This window comes from Silene latifolia, chromosome 11 (genome assembly GCF_048544455.1).
Source record: "Silene latifolia isolate original U9 population chromosome 11, ASM4854445v1, whole genome shotgun sequence".
Lineage (NCBI taxonomy): Eukaryota > Viridiplantae > Streptophyta > Magnoliopsida > Caryophyllales > Caryophyllaceae > Silene > Silene latifolia.
Window position 1 is genome coordinate 143735237 of NC_133536.1, and position 23920 is coordinate 143759156.

Below are 23920 nucleotides of genomic sequence, written 5' to 3' on the forward strand. Positions count from 1 at the left end.
ATCAATTACATTCACACAATCGAAAAAGCTTTCAAAAAGTTTTAAATCCTCAATTCACCCCCCCCCCCCTCTTGAGTATTTTGGATCAATAGACTCTTCAATGTTGTAGATGTCATTAGTTGGATTCGAGGTTTCTAAAATATAAATGCCATTAATGGAAGGAGCTTGGCCTATAACCAAGTCGTTCCTTGAAATAATACAACGATTGTTTTTAATGACAAAATAAAAACCGTCCATGTCTAACATAGCGATAGAAATAATGTTTTTAGAAAGTGTAGGCACATAAAAACAATTATGTAAATACAACTCAAATCCATTAGGCAAAGCTAATACATAAGTCCCCTTGGATTCGGCCGCTACTCGAGCTCCATTTTCAAGGTGTATATCCACATCTCCTTTACTAAGCCTCTTCACGTCTCTTAACCCCTGTAAATGATTACAAAGGTGAGAACCACAACCGGTATCCAGTACCCATGTCGTAGTGGAAGTATAGTTTACATCAATAACATAAATTTCCTTAGGAATTTTACCTTTTGGAACGATGATTCCTTCCCTTATATTTCGCAAATATATAGGACAATTCCTAAGCCAATGTCCCATGCCATAGCAATAATGGCATTCATCTTCAACTTGCTTGAAGTTTTTCCCTTTCTTTCCCTTCTTCTTGAACCTTTTGCCCTTAGAAGCAAGAGTTTGATTGCTTGAGCTCCCACTAGTTTTGGCATCTTTCTCTTCCAAAGATAAAGATCCTATAGATTTTATGAGGCGGTCTTCCTGAGACCGGCTCACAAGAGATCTTGTAGTAGTAGGTGGTCTAGAAGAAGTGATTAAATTTATGTTTCCATCCGAACCTATCCCAAAATGAAGTTCTCTAGTAGTGTCGAAATCATTGTTGAAGCAAACGTCGTCAAAAACATTGTGGCAAGACTCAATAGTTATCGGTGTAGTAGCGTTTGATGGATTTATTGTAATGAACTACAAGTATGGAGGAAAAGGAAATATTAACATTTGTCTTTTAAATCATACTTGTAAATAATATAACAAGATATGAGCATTTATATAGTGACCTCTACCCAACTATAATAAATGATTCCAAGATCCAAATTCATATTAACTTGGGGACGGTAGGGCCGATTCATCCCTTATCAATATAACTCGGTGGATTAACTCTTTAATCGATTCTACTTTTAGAACTCTTGGTCGATAAAATTACATTAATATTTATCTTTAGCCCAAAACACATCCGACAATGGTCGAGAATAATTTTGTTGAGTTCAACCCAAATTTCGAATAAATGTGTCCATGATCCAAATCCACATCAACTTGGGCACGGTAGGGCCGATTCATCCCTTATCAACATGAATTCGGTGGATAGACATTTATCACCCACTTCCCCTACGTAACAAGGTTTGTACCCCGGTATGGCCGAGCGCACTCTCTCATGAAATAGGTTTTCATGGTTTCTACTTTTTGGTAAGGCTAAGTCTCAATTGTTTATTTTAGCGAGAGGTCATGTCAATTTATTATCTATCACGTTTTAAGTGAACTAAAGCGGTGAACTACGATAATTGTAATTGACACGGTCGATAAACTCGATTTAAAATTCATGTTTAGTTATGGCGATTTAGCGATGCATGCAACATATAAATAAAATGCAAAGCATAAAATAAAATCCTAGTATGGCCTTCCTAAAATAGTAAATCTAATAAACTATTACAAATTCGGAAACCAACTCCTTTGGTCCCTTAGACTTCGGTCTTGGCACGCATTTTAAGGCAACACTTTCTTTGATGGATCGCCTTCTTGAATGGCACCGTCTTCAAGGAACTCCGGAATAATTACATTACATAATGAATTACATAATTTCCTATTATACATTTGTAATTAAAATAAAAATAAATCTATTAAATTATAAAATGGTGATACGAGATCACAATAATTACAACCGAATCGATATTCCCATACATTTTGGGTAATATCAATTAAAACTAAGGCCATACTAAGTAAAATTACATAATTCAAAAATTATATACAAATTAAAATATGACAATCATAAATAAAATGCAGCATTATAATATGTATGAACATGCTAGATTTTATGCTAAATCGCCTTTTAAGAGCCAATATCATATATTTATCGGTTTTCATGGATTTGCGTGATTATAACCTGTTAAAATCACAATAATTACATAAATTCATATTTATGTACAAGTTAATTATCCTAACCTTCTTAGGACTCAAAATTAGTCTCCACTAATATTTTGACAATAATTAACCTTGATTTCATAATATTGTTCATAAATGGACCTAAAAATACAAAATTATGCTATAAACTTCAAATAAAATTATAAGAATTTCAAATAAATTCGAAATTTGAAATTTAAACTCATGAACATTTTGTAAAAATACCATGACACTCATAATATTCAAAACTTAGGTTAAAAATTTCGAAAAATTATCGTGAAAAACAATGTTGCGGTTTATCGATTTTAACAATTATGACCATAAAAATATGAGAAAAATTATTTTTATCAACTTTTCACTTTTAGATCTGAAATATATGATAAAATGCAACATGTGACGTTTTTCCTTTAGTCATGAAGTATGTTTTAGCATTATTACTAATTATAGTCACTATTTATGTGATTTTTCATCAAAAATTCATAAATTATGCATAAAGACTTCATTATAGCCAAATATTTTACACACATCTTGTAAAATTTCATGTGACAACATACTAAATTTCCATGACCAGATTCGAAATATAACTCATATTAACCTATTTACCCATTTAAATACGATTTTAACTTGAAAAATCCATATTTTGAGCAATACAACTCATTTTATTATGAACATTTACAGGCCATCAGTAGATAATATATGTGAAAACATATCCAAAAACCACTGAAAAATTCTAAGTTTAGCTCTTTTTCGTCAAAAAATGACATTTTTATCAAAAAAATCACATTTTAATGCCAATAATATATAAAATGAACAATAAAATCCATAAATAAATCAAAATGTCCTAAAACTCACTTAGGACCAGAAACTTTTAACATGGAAAGTTATTTTTAGGTTTATCTTCATAAATCCAAATTAATTAGTTTTGTATGTTAATCATATAACTCGGAAAAACTATAAACCGATTTGCATGCAAACAACCTAAGGCTCATGATACCGCTTGTTTGAATGCATTAATCTCATTAATTTACATATTCATATATGAAATGATTTATTTAGTCATAAAATAAAAGCTAGATCTTATGCATGCAAACATAAATAAGATAAGAGAAGAAATCATCAATCTTACTATATGATTTCGGATTAATGGGCACCAACAAATTCACCTATTTGTTAGTTCTTGAGCTTCCTTAAAATGGATGAACAAAGGTCCAAATTAGAACCTCTCCCAAAAGTGAATACCCAAGGAAACCTCTTAATAACTAATATTATTTTGTACTAGAAATAATACAAGTCTTACTTAAAATATGACACAAAATATTAATTTTGTTCTCTTGTAATTTTCGGCCAAGAGAGGAAGAATTTTGAGAGATTTTTATTTCTCTATGTTTTCACAATTGTAGAGAGAAATTCCTATTTTCTTACACTAGAAAATGTTAGATGAAGAAGTGAATAATAATTAGAGAAAACATTTTGTTTCTCATAGTGGAAAACAGGTGGGAGGGGTGGTAGAGGGAGCCAATGCATGAGGTTCATTTTCTTCCCAAGAAAAATAGGGTTGCATGGCTACTATTAGGCTTTAATCATCATGTTTTCCACTTAAAATAAAAACACAATATAATCCTTAAACACCCTCCATTTTTCGGCACATATATATAAAATGGGAGGTCCATTTTATTTTTGTCATTTGTCAGTTGTGACATATGTGACATGTTACTTGACATGTGAAATTGTAATGTATTTTTAACATATTAAAAATCAACATACTCATAAAATATGTCATATACAAAATCGACTAGTAATTCGTAATTACTTGTACCAAAACGGTTTATCAATTATAAATCACAACGTCTAGTATTTATAATAAATTATTTATTCAATTTCAATTTCAATTATTTCGTAAACAATAATTTTATCCAAGTAATAAAACAATTCGATTACTTAGACCGTATCTAATTTAATCGAATTACAATAAGACACGTGATGTGACCATTATTTGCGCACATTTAGTCCCCTAATTGAGCCTATTTTGCATACTATTATAACATTCTATGGCCATTTTACCCGTCAAAACCTTCCTATTTGCTTTTCTATCGCATTTCATATGTTTTGTAGAAAAGAAGATAATAAGGCGGAAATTCCCGTCTTTCGTGCATATTTGGAAGCTTATTGATGATATTAGATGGACTAGTATGAAGAGGAGGCAAGAATGATGACCAATGATGTAGGAATAAAGAGTATAAAGAAGGGTCATAAGGTTTAAAGCAAGAAGGAAAAGCAAGGAAGCCATTCATGAAGAAAATTGCTCGGAACGCAAACCAAGAGTTACTCCTTTGGCTCTGAAAATATGCTAGATGGAACGGCGTCGAAAAAACAAGCGATCTAGGCTTTTGAATCACTCCAATAGGAGTCCGGATGAGAAAATGACGTCCGTTTTACAATCCGAGCTCAAACAAAGAAGCTGTACAGCAATCCGCGCGTCTTACGCTGAAGACGCTCGTCCCCTGCTACAATCCGCTCGGATTGCTCCCAATCCGCTCGGATTCCCTTGGTACAATCCGAGCGTCTTGCTCCAAATACGCTCGGATTCCCTTGCTACAATCCGCCCGTCCCGACACTAATCCGCTCGGATTTCTTCATAGCACGGATTGTCTTCTTCAAGCTACGAAAAGAGAAGCCCTTCTCTCAGAAAATACCGGGTCCTCCTTGCTCAACTTAAAAAGTGTAATTACTAGTTTAGCCCTTAGTTAACCCTAATGCATCATCCCTAATTTCCACTATAAATACCCCATTTGTAATAATCTCTTTATCAAGTTTTATTAGATTAGAATACACATCTTTTTAGCTAGAAAAATCCTTCTTTAGATTAAATTAGGAGTAGATTAGAATAGATTACTCTTTAATCTTTCCACACATTACACATTAATCTCTCCTTAATTATTGTTCAAGTTTATTATTCAAGTTTATTATTGGGTAATTGAAGATTATTGGGTTATTATTGGAGGATTGACAACCCTTCCATCAATCAATCAAGTTTCTTCTATTATTCTTTGCTTTATTGTTTGGATCACCTCAAGTTTGGTATAATTCCTCTACTCTTTACTCTTTATTGTTCATTTCTTCATTCTATTATCATGTTTATACTTGTTGTGATGATTGACACCATTAATGACATGTTTTCCATGATAATGAGTGAGTAGTCTCTTAGCTAGGATTAGTGGGTAATTAGGGGAAACCAACATGGGATTGATTCATGCTTAATCTAATATGTTTTCATAATCAAATTGCTTGCTTGTTGTGATGTCAACTTTATGCACATGTTATGTTTGATGAAATGCTAAGCCTATGAATCCTTGCATTTTTACCATCTCTTATCTACTCAACTTGACTTGTAAGATATAACCAAACTCGAGTCTTGTTAGACCATGCATAGAAGTTGAATAGGAGGAAAGTAAGTCGACTTGTAGGTGTTGTACAATCTAATCGATTCGGCTCCGGGACCCAACTCTTCCTATGAACCGTAAGACATAACCCAACTCGGTTCCTCCACAACACTAATTGCTTGCAACCTTGTAAACATGTTTGTATGATCAACACCATGAATCCCCCATGACCCCATGATATCCTAGCACTTTTAATCATTTGTTTACATCTTTCCCTTTATTGTTTGTTTTACCTTATTGTTTGCATTAGTCTAGACACAACTACAAACCCAACCAAATCGTGACACTAGCATAAATTGAGATAGATAGACTTAGAACCCAAAGCACACCGTCCCATGGATCGACCTCGACTTACCGCTAGCTAGTAGTTTGTTGAGTATTATAAATGTGTTTGATTGGATGAGTGACGACATCGTCCACGTCAAAATGGCGCCGTTGCCGGGGATGGTGCTATGTGATTAAGTTCTTACTTGTTTGTCTATTTTGATTTTGCTTCCACCTTGAGGAACTTGTTCCTCAAGGATCGTTTTTACCATTTTTCTTGTAGTTTCCATGTTTGTAGTTGTATCTTTATCTTGACTATGATGATGACCCAAGACTTGGTACATGGAGTATGTGGTGGACCTTTTGAGTATGACTATGGGTATGGGGAGTTTGAGGAGCAAGTCAACACAAACCTACCTTATTATTTGTACAACGAAAATCCTAACCACTACCCCAATTTTTCCCACCAAAATCACCACACCCAATATCAAAAACAACCACCCACCCAATACCCATTTCACAATGAACTTCAATTGCCACAATACAACCACTTTTACACCTACCCACAACAAGAAGATGAACCCATTGAAAATGTGATTCTCCAAATGATGGGAGATCAACAAAACTTCTTCAAACAAATGCTAGAAGAGAGCCAAAAACAAGATAATGTTCTTAAAGGCATTGTTATCCAAAGAGAGGAGTTGGAGATTCAAATTGCCCAAATGATAGAATCCCAAGAAACCACCCCCCACCACTCCTTGGACATTGACCATGAATGTGAGTTTGAAGGAGTTACCTTTGATGAGAAGTGGGAAGAGCCAACCTCTTTGGGCTCTTGTGAGTATGAAAGTGTGGTATTTGATGATGAAGACATGAGGTTGAGTAAGCCAAATACTCTTAGCCTTTGTGAGTATGAGGGTGTGTCATTTGAAGTAGATGTTGAGGTGTTGGAGAATGAGTTGGTGAAGAAGAGTGAAGCTCCTATTTATGATTCATATGGAGAAAGCGATGATGATGCATCTATGGAAGAAGATGATGAGGGAAATATGGACTCAAATGATGAAGGGAGTTATGGGATTAGCTTTCTTGAGGAACCCATCCTTGAGAAGTTTGAAGATTGCTTCGATGAAGAGGAGGAATGCCTTCATGAGAACCTTTTTGCACCCACTATGGAGCCCATGATAGTTGGAGATGACATTATGGACCTTCTCACGAAAGTCAAATCGTCATACAAGAATTACTTAGTGGGGAAGCTCAAAGAAAAGGTTAAGAAGGAGTCTATATGTGGAAATTTGGCATCCACTATCCCAACTCCTAAGACATCCCATCATCAAGACAATGAAATTTCACCTTCTATTCTTGGAAGATCACCTAGTCCAAGCATTTGCGTCATCAACTTTGGAAGAAATAGGAGCAACCGGAAAAGCCCCCATGACAAGAATCTCAAGTTTGCTAGTTTTAAGAGCCGGGAAGGCCACCATCACAAAGCAAAAGAGAAGGGGAAGGAGTTCAAAGGGAGGTCCCTCATGGATTGGCCCTACTCTATTTTTCAATGGTTCAAGATTTATTCATGCTTACTTGAGGACCATTCACAAACCTTTGATCAACTATTGAGAGCATTGAGCTCCATGGATAATGCAATTTAAACATAGTTTGGTGGAGTCCTACCTCAAACCACCATTTGTAAGATATCCTTTCCCTTGACTTTGCATTATATTTACACTTGCATTTAGTTATGTACATATACATTTAGCTTGCATTTGTATTATATTTCATATTACATTTACATTAGTTAGTTCATATAGTATAGTTTGCATTGTATTATATCTCACATGATTCATGTAGATAGTTGCATATAGATTAGAATTCATGCATTGTCACTAATGGCCAAACCTATTCATTTCTACACTAGAAATAGTGTTTAAATCGGTTTGGGGAGGTTTGATCATAGGTGACCATAATTTACTAGAAATCATGCATCATATAGTATAGTTTAGATTGCATTCATTTATTATATATGTCATATAGAATTGCATTTAGTTAGAGCATGCATCCATTCATACCATATCATTGCATTTGTACTTTATTTCAAAAAATCAAAAATCCAAAAACATGTATTTTTTTTTTCATTCCTACTCCTACATGTACATTGAGGACAATGTCCAAAATAAAGTGGGGGATGGGAATTTACATTCCAAAAATACATAAAAATTGAAAAATTTCGAAAAATCACAAAAATATGTCTTTTAATTTCATAAAAAAAAAACCATAAAATTGAAAAATTGAAAAAAATCCAAAAAACAAGTTCATTTCTTTTTTAGTGTAGTCTTGTATATATTTTGTTTGTTTTATCCTTGTTCACATTAATCGACTACGCCACATCCGAGACATGAGGATATTGAAGACCGCATGGTATGATCTTTCCAATCTCCTTTTTCCTCTTTATGTTAATGACTATGTGGCTTTATTTTGATTGATGCGGTAAAACAATGTGAATTTAGGACTTGCATTTAGTTTATATGGCATATTAGTTGGTAGAATCATATGCATTAGGATGTTTATATGCTAGTTGCATCATGGCATGTAGTTTGCATGTTAGAAAAAATTTTGCGAAACCGTCTACTTGGGAAGCTTGACTAGTGTATATAGGCCCTAGTAGATGCTTTTTGTTCTTAAGACTTTGCTTGTTAGAATGCTTGTAAAACACCCTAAGATGTGTCATGCTAGTATCCTTTGACCCATGGATTAAGGCCTAGTCAAGAGTACCTTGTGGTGTGATAACTCCTTGGCTACCGTTTATTCCAAGGTGACCCTTTAAACCATGCATACATCCATCATCCATGTTCTACCATATATTTTTGTCATCAAAAGGGAATGGGCACAAAAAGAAATCAATTTGAGTTCAATGAAATAAAAAGTGAAAGAAAGTTTGCAAAAATGCATCAAAAGAAAAGAGGAGCAAAAATAGAACTCCTAAAGCTTCAAATACAAGGCACCCTCGTTACTAATTGGGGTGACTTTGAAAATGTTCAAAAAGAAATGCAAAAAAAGTTGTCAAGTATTGAAATGCCAAAAATCAAAAAGAAATGGCAAAGAAAGTGTTCTCAAATGTCAAATGCCACAAGAAATTGGGGGGAAAAACAACAATGAAAGCAAACTCCCAAAATGAAACTCAAATACTATCGATCCCTTTTCCATCTTATCCATTTTTGTGCATGGTAGAGAGGGGACGACCCTTCTTCTTGTCTAGGCAAGAGGGGGAATTCCGCGATCCTCCAGTGTTTCTAACACCATAGGGAGTCTATTCTTGACAAAAGCATTTAACGATTGAGGACAAAGGTACCCTAGCTTGACACAATTTGGAGGTGATTTATTGGTATCCTTCTAGGCTTAGTAGTTTGAAGAAATTGCATCTATGAAGGAGTGTGTACCCTTGAATTGCTTCCCTTGTAGATAATTTCCACCACTTAGATGAGGAAAGTGGCTATTCCTTTTGTAGATGCATCCATTACTTGTTTTGTGTGCTTTAATGTTTGGATGTGTCGCCATTTTGGCAAGCCCCACCTTGCCTTGCAAGAAGGCATCCTACCTCATGGTTGTCTTGTTGTGAGTTGAAGGGGCGGAGTGAGACCCGCTAATTGTCTCATATCGGTTATATTATTAGGTTAGTTTAAATAAAGGTCTAGTTTTAGTCACCTCTTTACTCGGGACGAGTAAAGGTTAGGTTTGGGGATATTTGATGTGACCATTATTTGCGCACATTTAGTCCCCTAATTGAGCCTATTTTGCATACTATTATAACATTCTATGACCATTTTACCCGTCAAAACCTTCCTATTTGCTTTTCTATCGCATTTCATATGTTTTGTAGAAAAGAAGATAATAAGGCGGAAATTCCCGTCTTTCGTGCATATTTGGAAGCTTATTGATGATATTAGATGGACTAGTATGAAGAGGAGGCAAGAATGATGACCAATGATGTAGGAATAAAGAGTATAAAGAAGGGTCATAAGGTTTAAAGCAAGAAGGAAAAGCAAGGAAGCCATTCATGAAGAAAATTGCTCGGAACGCAAACCAAGAGTTGCTCCTTTGGCTCTGAAAATATGCTAGATGGAACGGCGTCGAAAAAACAAGCGATCTAGGCTTTTGAATCACTCAAATAGGAGTCCGGATGAGAAAATGACGTCCGTTTTACAATCCGAGCTCAAACAAAGAAGCTGTACAGCAATCCGCGCGTCTTACGCTGAAGACGCTCGTCCCCTGCTACAATCCGCTCGGATTGCTCCCAATCCGCTCGGATTCCCTTGGTACAATCCGAGCGTCTTGCTCCAAATACGCTCGGATTCCCTTGCTACAATCCGCCCGTCCCGACACTAATCCGCTCGGATTTCTTCATAGCACGGATTGTCTTCTTCAAGCTACGAAAAGAGAAGCCCTTCTCTCAGAAAATACCGGGTCCTCCTTGCTCAACTTAAAAAGTGTAATTACTAGTTTAGCCCTTAGTTAACCCTAATGCATCATCCCTAATTTCCACTATAAATACCCCATTTGTAATAATCTCTTTATCAAGTTTTATTAGATTAGAATACACATCTTTTTAGCTAGAAAAATCCTTCTTTAGATTAAATTAGGAGTAGATTAGAATAGATTACTCTTTAATCTTTCCACACATTACACATTAATCTCTCCTTAATTATTGTTCAAGTTTATTATTCAAGTTTATTATTGGGTAATTGAAGATTATTGGGTTATTATTGGAGGATTGACAACCCTTCCATCAATCAATCAAGTTTCTTCTATTATTCTTTGCTTTATTGTTTGGATCACCTCAAGTTTGGTATAATTCCTCTACTCTTTACTCTTTATTGTTCATTTCTTCATTCTATTATCATGTTTATACTTGTTGTGATGATTGACACCATTAATGACATGTTTTCCATGATAATGAGTGAGTAGTCTCTTAGCTAGGATTAGTGGGTAATTAGGGGAAACCAACATGGGATTGATTCATGCTTAATCTAATATGTTTTCATAATCAAATTGCTTGCTTGTTGTGATGTCAACTTTATGCACATGTTATGTTTGATGAAATGCTAAGCCTATGAATCCTTGCATTTTTACCATCTCTTATCTACTCAACTTGACTTGTAAGATATAACCAAACTCGAGTCTTGTTAGACCATGCATAGAAGTTGAATAGGAGGAAAGTAAGTCGACTTGTAGGTGTTGTACAATCTAATCGATTCGGCTCCGGGACCCAACTCTTCCTATGAACCGTAAGACATAACCCAACTCGGTTCCTCCACAACACTAATTGCTTGCAACCTTGTAAACATGTTTGTATGATCAACACCATGAATCCCCCATGACCCCATGATATCCTAGCACTTTTAATCATTTGTTTACATCTTTCCCTTTATTGTTTGTTTTATCTTATTGTTTGCATTAGTCTAGACACAACTACAAACCCAACCAAATCGTGACACTAGCATAAATTGAGATAGATAGACTTAGAACCCAAAGCACACCGTCCCATGGATCGACCTCGACTTACCGCTAGCTAGTAGTTTGTTGAGTATTATAAATGTGTTTGATTGGATGAGTGACGACATCGTCCACGTCAACACGTTAACTTTACTCACAAAATTATCCGTCAATTTTAAGCAATTTAATTAACTCGTATCGACATACGATTAATTAAATAATCAATTAAGAGTATTTCCCTATAGGTATGACCTAAGGGGATCAACTGATCACCACCGTCGCACGACAGTAATGTCAAACTCTAGTCAGCCAATCATTACCGATATGTGTGGACCAGTTGACTGTAAAATATTACATCCCACATGTATTCTTAAAATGAGATTTAAACATGTGATCATCATGATCGACAGTTGTGATCGCATTATTGTCGGAGGACACATATTCCAACAGAGTTAACGCGGCTAGGATTAGATCATTACCATTCGGTGGTTGTCCATTGAAACTTGCGTGACTAATTCCAGGCATCTTGAAAAACTGGATAAGAGATCGACGACAAATCAAAACACGATCGACCATTCTAGCACACTTACTCAAAGGAAGGTTTGACTTGTGAAGTGGGAGTGTGCCACTTGTGTCAAGTGAGGTTTGAAGAAATGACAAAGCTTGGAAATGTTGGTCCTAGTCAACTATAGTGTAGTTGTAGGAGTGGACTCGAAGTGAGATTTTGAAATGGGCTTCGAAGCCCGTATTTTGACTCGACAATTGGACAGAGTTTCGACTAGTTTTGCGCTAAATTTGGCCTTTTTCGAAAATTTACATTTTTAAAAGAGGCTTTGATTTTACAAAATTCGTCATGGTTTCGTTTAGAAAATGGTGATCACATATAATAGAAGCATTTATACAGGCATTATAACGGGATGCTGAGTGCATTTAAAAGGGTTTTTGGTTTAAAGGGTGGGTTGCCATACCGAACAATCAAACCCGGGGTCTATGGAGAGGCTCGTACCAAACAGGAGTAAGGTCGATTCCTAGTCCATTTCCTCGAGTAGTGAAAGCCCTTGATACAAACAAGAGTAAGCACCATGGTATGGTTGACGTCAATCGCTATCCATCGTTAGGCCCAAATAAGAATTTGGATCGTCTAGATGGGACGATTGGTCGAATGGGTTGGGTTGGGCCTAGGAAGGCCGAATAAACGATCTAGGAAGACCGAGTTATGAAAACCGACAACTGTCTTGTACAAAATATTCCCTAACCTTGTTCAAGTTTCACCCTTGGCTACACGTAAGTGTATTAGTCCCCAGCAGAGTCGCCAAACTGTGGACGCGGGCCCACGGGGGTCGATCGGGTAGAAAACGAGCAAGCTTTGCATTTGTGGAGTCGCCACCAATTTATTGTGGAAAATTGGAAACCGTTCGAATACCTCATGCCATGTCAAGACACAAAGTAGTGACATGAACACCAAGATTTCGTTACCCTTAGCATTCTATGTCTAGAATGACTCTCGTGGATGCCAATGAACACGGATGTTTACAGAGATCTGGAGTAAGGGGTGAGGGTACGTATTAGGAAGCTCTTTTGATCGAACACCTAATCCCGCCCGCCTCGATAGCGGCCTCTACTAATGATTAGGGAAAATCGTCTATACTCGATATGTTGAAAGTTATATGCATGCAATGCAATATCCATTAGATTAATCCTAACATGTGAGAAATAACTAAGTCGGTAGACACGTAGTTTAACATGGATTAATGTCGAGGTAGAAATTTAGGTTAATTGCATGTGAGAACATACAAGCAATATGATAAAGAAATAAAATACAAATAAAATAAAGAAAATTACAATAATTACAACTAGTTAATTGATTTACGTCGAAAATACATTTAAAACGGATGGTTTGAGAAAAAGAAAGGAAAAATAAATTAACGAACAGATTATTAGGTGATAATACGAGTAATAGTTAATTAATACGTAAGCTAGTAACTAGGTCAAAGCAACAACGGAAGTTCAGGGGCAGAATTCAACCCGGAACAGGCGCAACACTACTGCATCCTTTAGAAGAGGCGCAGTGCTCACTGCGTATGTTCCTGTGGTGAATTCTGGCTGTGAAGCCGGAATTGCATATCTTTAATGTTCATTGGTGAATTTAATGCTTGATTATCGATATTTGACTCGGATAGAAGTGGATTAACATATTATTTACATGTGAATTGGTCATGAAAACAATAAAAACATAAGACAATACTAATTAAAACAAATTAATTACAAGATTAATTACAACGATTAATAATGAATTAAATTAAATAAGTTATTATTGACGAACTAATGATGGTGATGATAAATAACAGATGCAAATATACAAAAGTGAATTTCAGAAACTTGATATTGATGACCCGAATCTCTAAAAATATGAATTGATTTTAATGACGAAAACCCGCAAGTATGAGTTATAAGGGATTTAAGTCGGGAATTAAAAGATGATAAATTATTAATGATTTACATGTTAAAATTATTATGCTAATAAGAACAAACAAAGACAGAGCAAAGAATAAATGAACGAACAAATGACAAAGGAAGAAGAAGGAAAGGAGGAACTGCGGCAGCCTCAGGAAGAGGCGCAGCAGATGTTGCGTCCCTTCGAAGAGGCGCAGCAGTTGTTGCGTTCCTTCTCGACATCTGTCTCCCGTTAATCCGTAAAAAAGGTTTGAATAAAGGTTTTATAAATCGGTTTTGAATATGTTTTCGACGTAAATCTTACAATAATGATTACAAAAATAAAAACAATAGTAAAAGATGGGATTTACACCCTCAGACTTACATGTTTGACGAAACGAGATTAACTAAGTTAACGTTTTAGTGATGCTCGACTCGAATGTACGACGAAAGTGCCCTCTAAGAGGAAATTAAACAAAGTTGATTAAGTTGATTGATGTGGAGTTGGTCAAATTGGTCGGTCATGCAAAACGAGGCTGGTACTCAGAAGGATCCAAGCTTACGTGGTCGAAAGTTCAAGCACGTAGACGGAAAAAAGCAAGAGCGTGGTCTTAGAATGCAAAGGGAGAAGAGAAGGGCAGCCACTCGCGTGAGAAATATGAGGACCGAAGGTCCCTATTTATACTAATCACACGAAGGAATTAGGATTTCGGTGAAACTTTGTAAGTAAACCTCGAAAAGATCTTAAAATACGCAGAAAGGAGCTGAGGAAGAGGCGCAGCAGCCACTGCGTCTCTTGGAAGAGGCGCAGCACCTGCTGCGCCCTTTCCCCAAGGGGTTTCCTCCTGCGGAAGAAAGATTTCCGCGTTTCTATTATGGAATTACAGTTTGATCTTGATTTCCTTATTATATAAAATATAATTTCGGGATATAATTTCCCAAGGATTAAAAGATTGAAAATATGGAATAGAAATATCCGGAACATTCCAGAATATTCTGACTCGGCATTTTAAACGGTTATTGGAAAATGAAGACGGTTTTTTGACCCGGACTCCAAATGTACTCTAATTACTGTCAAAACGACCGTAATGGTGCGTTGATGACGACCAAGGGGTTGACACAAGTGTTTGAGCTATCACTTGACGATAAACTTACGAACTGTCATAAATCGTTCCGTGTAGCAAACATGCGGCACAATCATCACTGGGTGGTTTGCGGGAGGTGCAGAAATGAGGTATCTACAGAGGCACACGACACAAAGGAGGAAGGAGGAGGAGAGAAATTAGGTTTAGGGTTTTGAGACAAGAGAAGCAAGGGTTTGGTTTCCCTTCTTATTTATAGAGAAGCTCATGGGTTTATTTCAAGCTTAGGCCCAAAACTCACCCATATACACTAAACCACACGTGAAACCCAAGAAAAGAATGGGTCTTCACGGTTTTCGAACCCAACGGGCTAAAAAGACAATAGACGGATATTTTCCCGGAAAATAAAATATAAAATATGGGAAAATAAAATTAAGAATTATATTACGGAAATTAGGGGTGTTAGATCCCCCTTTGGTGGCACCCCTAGTATCTCCTCCGGAAAAACATCTGGAAACTCCCCCACCACTGGTATCTGATCAACTGTCGAACTCACCTTATTATGGTCTTTCACATGGCATAGAATTAAAGGACACCCCTTCCTCAGATAAGACTTCGATTTCACTGCTGCAATCGCTTTGACTTTGGGTTTGACAACAAACTCACGATAAGACACACTAACTCCTCTCTTTTGGTGACAATCTATTCTAACCTTTTACTTACCTAGCCAATCCACACCAATTATCATCTCAAAACCATCCATAGGAAACTCTAACAAATCCATTGGGAGGTCAACCTGCCCAACTATCATAGACACACCCCTATACAACCTCTCACAAGATACAGATTCACCCGATGGTATAAAAACCTCATCTTTTACAGACTCAAACTCTCTCAAACCCAAAAGCTTAGCATGACTCGATTATACAAAGGAGTGTGACGCCCCCGAATCAAACAAAACTAAGGTAAAAACACCATTAACAAGGAAAGTACCCGTGATCACATGAGCATCATCCTCAAAAGCTTTCTTTTCCATCATAAATAACTTGCCATTGGTCTTCTGTCCACCTCCCTAGACAGTACTAGCAGAAGTAAACGGCTTGGCAGCCGACCCCTGGTTGTTGTTAGCTGTCGGTTTCTGATAAGAGTTACCGCCATTGTGGTTAGATCCACCGTTGTTGTTACTCTGACCACCCTTATTGTTCCATGACCCAGCCGGCTTGTTGCTAGCATAACTCTGAGACGGACCCTGAGAGAAACTCCCCTATGACGGTCTCTGAAAACCCCTTCCCACAGCACTACGACACTCTTGTCTCTTGTCGCCTATACCACCACAGTTGTAACAAGATATACCCCAACTGCTACTACCACCACCACGGCCACGCCCATAGAAAGTTCCACCACTAAAACCCGATCCCGATGAGTAAGCCCTTGCTTGGTTATGGTTGCCCCTCTTATAACTGGACTGACCACCAGCCTCACTGTCAGCCTTCCTCTTCTCGGGACCCCTCTCCCTATTCTCTTTGGCCATTTCGACCAATCTCTTAGCTCTTCCTGCTCTCTCATACACTTCCTTAACATCTGTAAGGACCCCAACCGGTAGCTTCTCCATAATCTTATAGGTCAAACCCTTCTCAAATCTTAATGCCAAGTTCTCCTGACTCAGCCCCAAATCCTCTGCATATCTAGACTTCTCATTAAACTTATGATAGTACTCAGCCACAGTCATCTCCGGAGTCATTTTGAAATCATCACTCCTTTCTCAGCTTACTACGGACATGCTGAGGTACAAACTCTCAGCGCATAGCTCTCTTAAACTCACTCTAAGGTATAGCTGACTTCCGTTGCCACACATACAAGTCCAAAGCACTCTCTCTTACCTTGTCCCACCACTCTCCTGCGGCATCTCTCAAGTAGAACATAGCTTGTTCTACTTTGAAGTCCTCGGGACAGTGAACCACATTCAGGATATTCTCCATCTCCCTATGCCAATTGTCGAGCAAAATTGGCACACCTGTACCCATATATTCCTTTGGGTTGAAACGAGCTATGTTAATGCTCATTTTAGCAAAGTCTACCCAGGCCTCTTTGTCCTTCCCAAACTTCTTTAAGACATCAGTAAGCGCGTCTTGATGCTCAAGCATCTTAGCAACCTCATCTATACTCATCAACTAAGCTCTAGCATACAAAGCGGATCTCTTTGGCGGCATCTTTAAGCTATATAAAAAAAGAGGTAAACGTAAACACACATCCCACAACTAAACACGTATATAACCTGTGCAAACCTCACTCGATCGAGTTGAGGTCACTCGATCGAGTTGCGCACTTTTTAGATCGAGTACCTCAACTCCAGAACCTGACTAGAAAGCATCATATAACCCACTCGATCGAGTCCCTGACTTACTCAATCGAGTAGCCCTCGCTCGATCGAGTTCCCAACTTACGCGATCGAGTGCCCCAAAAGAGCAGCGATTGTTCAAAAACGTCATATACCCCACTCGACCGAGTCCAGCCCACTCGATAGAGCCCAACCTACTCGATCGAGTACCCCCCTAGATCGAGTCATGCTGACTCGTTAGCTACTCGCATGCTCAACTTAACTACTTTTCACAACAACTATATATATACATATATACAACAACGCAACATCCTATTCACATGTTTCTTTAAAACCACGTTATAAATCAACATCATGCAATTCATTATTCATAACAACATATTATCATACAAACTACTTACCTTTCGCCACCACATTCTCCATTCTCCACATTCATTTATCCACCGATTCATGCAACACATCATTCAATATATATATATATATATATATATGCAATATAACTTAAATAAACACATAGCGATCCCATGACACCACATAGTGACCGGTTCAAAGTTATAGGGCGAGATCGCGACTTTAGGACGTCTCCCAAGCCTTTGCATTAGTTCCTAACAACTCCTACCCGGGTTCATTTTATTTTGACTCCCTAGATTCATTGGGTTCATTAGTTACAGGTTCCAAAATCGTCGCTCTGATATTACTTTGTAACACCCTCATACACCAAGGTGCCTTACCAAGACCACCTAATGCATGGAAATGCTACCATCTCGGTCACCCGAGGCAATGTATATCAAATAGACCATTAAGAAACATTCTTAAATTAGTAAAAGAGTTTAAGTGACTACAATTCAAAAACCAAAACTGTAAAGTAAGTACAAATGTTCCAAAACCAAGCCAATTGAAAAGAAATCTAAGTTCATGACACAGCGGAAGACTCTAATGACAAGTGATGACTCCATCCTAGCTATCCCTCGCGCAAGCCATCTCATACCTGCTCAATAACTGCTCACCATCCCCGAATTGATCACCACATTGTTCAAAATATTTAAACGGGGTCAGTTACTGATTACACAAAACACAATACATAAGATACAACACACAAATTACCCAAACTCCGTCACAATTCCACACACCTGACTACATACTAAAGTATGTAGTCCTGCCAAAATACCCATCGCAACAGATATTCCACGCTGCCAGTGGGGGACCGCAGCCGTACCCACCAAATCCCCGCTCATCTATTCCGAGCGATAACCCATTTTTCTTAATGTGCACATCCCCTCCTGTGGCGGGTTCCACATAGGGCAAATAAAGGGCGTGAAGGCACTCCCGCAAGTGACTCCACTCAGCCGAGGACACGCCTCGCGAACCACAGACAATTACACAACCAATTATACAACAACAACACCAACACAATACCAATACGATAAAGATCAACAATAAACACAACCATCACCAACATATATGTAATCAATAACCGATTAGGGAAACCCTACCTGATAATAAGCAAATCACCAGATCGTCACAATGCAGCTACTCAAAATCGCTCCTCTACGAAACCACCTCCTATGGTTTATGGGCTCTGGGAGGAACGGAATAACAGGATATTTCTTGGTCAAGACAAGCCAATCACTACCATTGCCAAAACTGTGCAGTTCACAGTCACTGCCACACTGCTGAACAAAGAGATTGGGACATTGCAGGACGAGCTACTTGATGTATTCAGTCCTTTAGGGGCACATGTAGTTCCATAGAGGGACTCTTACATTCTTGGAATACTTTATGTATTCTATAGTCTACCTAGTTTGCTAGAGGATATTCTTTGTAAGAAGAAAACTCGTGTATTTTGAATATATGAGGAATAATAATAATAATAATCATAATCATAATAATAATAATAATAATAATAATAATAATAATAATAATAATAATAATAATAATAATAATAATAATAATAATAATAATAATAATAATAATAATAACAATAATAAGAATAATAATAACAAGAATAATAATAACAATAATAATAAGAATAATAATAATAATAATAATAATAATAATAATAATAATAATAATAATAATAATAATAATAATAATAATAATAATAATAATAATAATAATAATAATAATAACAATAATAACATCGGCATAACCTCGTCCGTGACACTCTATTCGACATCTGCTATAGATCCGGTGTTTCTGCGGGAAAGGAGGTTGATATCGGGTTGGTTGACGGGCATGTTGGCTCTCTTCGTCCTGCGGATTTGCTGCTTTATTCTTGGGACAGAGGGCGTGATGTGTGCATTGACTTGACAGGGTCTTCTCCTTTGACTCAGACTGGGATGACGGATTTTGTGCCTGGCCGGGTTGTCGTTGATGCTGCTTAGCGTAAGTGTGCTAAGTACGGGGATTTGTGCTCGGCAGCGGGTTATGGTTTCCTTCCCTTCTCTTTCTCTTCATTTGGGGAGCTGGGTTCGGATGATGTTGCCTTGCTCAAGCGGATCCAGAAATTCTCGGTATCTCAGGATGTGGGGGCTCGGGTGGCCGCTTACATTTTTACTAGACTTAGCTTTGCTGTTGCTAAGGGTGTGGGAGCCCAGATTGTCTCTCGGCTCCCCACCAATTTCATGTAAACTTTTATTTTTCTTTTAATGAAAGCCGCGCGCATCCTTTTATAATAAAATAATAATAATAATAATAATAATAATAATAATAATAATTATAATAATAATAATAATAATAATAATAATAATAATAATAATAATAATAATAATAATAATAATAATAATAATAATAATAATAATAATAATAATAATAATAATAATAATAATAATAATAATAATAATAACAACAATAATAACAATAATAATAATAATAATAATAACAATAATAATAATAATAATAACAATAATAATAGTACAAATAATAATAGTAATAATAATAATAATAGGTATCTTGGAGTCCCTATGAAAGCAGGTAGATTGACTAAGTCTGAGTGCAATACTATAGGTGAGAAGATGGTAAGCAGAATTAGGAGCCTTGGGGCAAGAAAACTTTCCTATGCAGGTAGAGTAGTACTAATCAACTCAGTTCTTAATACACTCTATTCATATTGGGCAAGTATCTTTCTTCTACCTAAAAGCATTATCAAGAGAATTGAGGGTATTTGTAGAAACTATCTATGGGATGGTAATGCTGAGTATCACAGAGTCCCCCTTATTGCTTGGGATAAGGTTACCTTACCTAAAGAAGAGGGAGGACTGGGAATCAAGAAAGCACAGGTATGGAATTATGCAACAGTGGCCAAGTTGGTGGACTGGATTTATGGGAAGGCTGATAGGCTTTGGATTAGATGGGTCAATCAAGTGTATTTAAAAGGAAGGAATTGGCATGAGTATGTCCCTCATGCTGATGCTGCTTGGTCCTGGAAGAACATATGCAAAGTCAAGGAAATGATGAAAGATGGGTACTCTGATGGACAATGGACTGCTGATACTAAAGGGTATTCCATAAGAAGTGGATATGAATGGCTTAGGATGCAACATCCTAAGCAAGATTGGGTACCTCTGGTTTGGAGCAAATGGAACATTTCCAAGCATACCATTATTGCGTGGATCATCATGAACAGTGGTTTGAATGTGAAGGAAAAACAATGCAAAATTGGCTACTGTACAGATGATCGATGCCTAATCTGTGACAGTGATACTGAAACACATGAGCATCTGTTCTTTAATTGCAGATACAATCAACAAATAATGCACCAGATGGAGAACTGGTGTGGATTTCCATCGCAGGCTAACAGGAGTATGGGAATGATGCCTACTAAAGTGTGCCTGAAGCAGAAAGTTCAATACCTGGTGATGACTGCGTGCTATTATCAGGTTTGGACACAAAGGAATAGTGCCAGAATGAAGCAAGTGTTGATTAAACCAGAGCAAGTATCTGAGCACATCATTGAGGAAGTCAGGAGTAGACTCAGAAGGAAGCTTAAGGAGCCTGTATCAAACACTAATAAGATATGGCTGACAAAATGGGGTATACTATGAGTGTGATAGCAGTATGAGTAGACGTATAAAGTGTGTGCATATCTGTTTTTGTTTAGCTCTGGCTCTGAGTAGCAGTTTTTACTGTTATTTGAAAACTCTCTTGTAATTAGCCTTTTTTTATCTTAATATATTCTCACATTTCACCAAAAAAATAATAATAATAATAGTAGTAGTAATAATAATAATAATAATAATAATAATAATAATAATAATAATAATAATAATAATAATAATAATAATAATAATAATAATAATAATAATAATAATAATAATAATAATAATAATAATAATAATAATAATAATAATAATAATAATAATAATAATAATAATAATAATAATAATAATAATAGTAGTAGTAGTAGTAATAGTAGTAATAGTAGTAATAGTAATAGCTCTTTATTTGATCACCTAAACCCGCCCGCCTCGATAGCGGCCTCTCCTAATAATCATGGAAGTTATTATACACGATATGTTGTCAGTTGTATGTATGCTATGCAACATCCAACATTTTAAACCTAGCATGTGAATATTAACTAAGTCGGTTAACAATAAATTTAGCACTCAAATGGGTCAATGTTGGAATTAGATTCGTTACATGTGAATATGCCAAGCAAGTAAATCATACAAGATAAATATGAAATACGATGAATTACAATGGATAGAAACTACAATCAATTAACTTGAATTTACGTCATAAATATGCTCAAAAAGGAAGGATTTGAAAGGAAACAAAAGAAAGAAAATAAACTAAATTTTATGAAAATACGTTGAATTAAGAGCGATTATAAAGATAATAGTCGATTAGAATCCTAATTAGAAGCCTATGTCAAGATGAGAACGAAAGGGTTCAGAGGAAGAAGTCAACCTAGAACAGGCGCGGCATCTGGTGCGTCCTTTGGAAAGGCGCATCAGCTCATGCGGTTGTTCTCGAGCTGGGTTCTGGCTGTGAAAGTCAGACCTGCGAGTTAGTTATTGTTAGTTAGCTAAATATGTCGATTATTGATACATGACCCGAATAAAAGTGATTTAATATGTTTATGTATACTAATATCATTGCAAGTTAGATTAAAGAACAAATTAAATAAATTATTAGGCGATTTACATAATTATAACTATACGATGTCGGGTTTTATAAAGGTTAAAACTTTGAACTAGAAAACGGAACTAAAGCAACAAAACTTGAAAAATAAAGAGACTATGTACAAAAGACGAATTCTAAAGACTCGATATGGGAAATCGAACCTTTAAAATCCGGGTATGAATAAGATGACGAAAACCCGCAAATATTGAATTATAAGGGATTTAAGTTAAAAACAAAGGGTTGAAAAATAATCATAAAAAAACTAATTTGAGAATTATTAGACGAAATAAGAGAAAGAACGAACAAAGAAGATAAAAGGCGAAAGAAGCGAAACCCAAGGAAGAAGAAGAAGTGCAGCAGCTGAAGGCAGCCTCTGGAAGAGACGTAGCAGAGGTTGCGGCCTTTCTAGAAGGCGCATCAGTTGATGCAATTCTTCTCCACGTCAGATCTCCGCTATATCCGTCAAAAGGTTTTAAAAAGGTGATTTTAAAAGACTATTTGAGCATGATTATGATATAAATCCTTACATAATTATATATACAGAAAATAAAAGAAAAAAAATTGGGATTTACACCCTCAGACTTACATGTTTGACGAAGCTAGATTAACTAAGTTGTCGTTAGTGATTGCTCGACTCGATGTGTGATTGAAAGTGCCCTTTAAAAAGGATTTAAAACAAAATGATTAGATTGATTCGTGGTTCGATATTCTGGTGTCCTAGGCGTAGGGGAACCACACCAATCCATCCCGAACTTGGTGATTAAACTCTACTGCGATGACGATACTGTAGGGGAGGTCCTGCGGGAAAATAGCTCGACGCCAGGATGATAAAAAGCTTAACACCTATCATTCTTATTACTTTTTCATATTGAAAAAATAATAAGAATGAAAAGGTCGTCTTATTCAAAAACCCAATTATGACATTCCTTCTCTTCCACTTCACACCTCGGAATGCACCGATCTTATTCTTATAGAGAGAAACGCGCTTTCATATCTTATTAACCCGAAATGAAATGGCTGGGGAGAGAAAAGTTTCCTTTTTTTGAGGATACTACCGGGAGCATATACAGTGGAGGCGGGGTGGGGCCTGTAGCTCAGAGGATTAGAGCACGTGGCTACGAACCACGGTGTCGGGGGTTCGAATCCCTCCTCGCCCAAAACCGACCCCGAAGGGAAGGGCCTTTCCCTTTTGGGAGTAGGAAAATCATGATTGGGATAGCGGAGCTAAAGCTATGGAACTTGGATGTGGGTCTTTTGTCAAAGTGGAATGGGCCTTATCTTTTTTTTTATTATTACGTGTTATCATGCACTTACTATTACTTATAGTATGCCCCCATAATATTTTTTTTACGCCCCATAACTCTTCCTCAGCCAGAGAATAGCAGAGCAAGTATAAGTATTAGTAGCATAGCAAAAATGCGTTCCTCGTCATGTCATTAATATTTTTTATGTTTGCTCGCGGTAATTGCAGCCTCTCGGGAGAATCAATGACTGCATCTTTGATACACTGCTAGTACATCCGAGAATTATTAATTGGCTAGTTGTAAATAGCCCCAGGACTTTGGAACAAA

At 36.7% G+C, this 23920-nt stretch overlaps 2 protein-coding genes and 1 non-coding gene across 3 annotated transcripts in view; 2 read left to right on the forward strand and 1 right to left on the reverse strand.

The window, feature by feature from the left end:
* LOC141614097 (uncharacterized) overlaps positions 1 to 17055 on the reverse strand; it is a 61153-nt gene extending 44098 nt beyond the window's left edge. The window contains exon 1 of the mRNA XM_074432852.1: positions 16745 to 17055. Coding sequence (XP_074288953.1) covers positions 16745 to 17055 — 311 coding nt within the window. The remainder of the gene's footprint in view (positions 1 to 16744) is intronic.
* A 3184-nt stretch (positions 17056 to 20239) lies between these two features.
* On the forward strand, positions 20240 to 21268 carry LOC141614098 (uncharacterized). The gene has a single exon (XM_074432853.1). It carries the CDS (start codon positions 20240 to 20242, stop codon positions 21266 to 21268), a length of 1029 nt encoding a protein of 342 aa, XP_074288954.1.
* Positions 21269 to 23427: 2159 nt separating this feature from the next.
* Positions 23428 to 23506, forward strand: TRNAR-ACG (transfer RNA arginine (anticodon ACG)). Its single transcript has one exon. It is a non-coding gene; the product is annotated as a tRNA-Arg (tRNA).
* The last annotated feature ends 414 nt before the right edge of the window (positions 23507 to 23920 follow it).

Coding starts and splice junctions, on each gene's coding strand:
- LOC141614098 (XM_074432853.1), top strand. CDS start 20,240: ATGGTAAGCAGAATTAGGAGCCTTGGGGCAAGAAAACTTTCCTATGCA.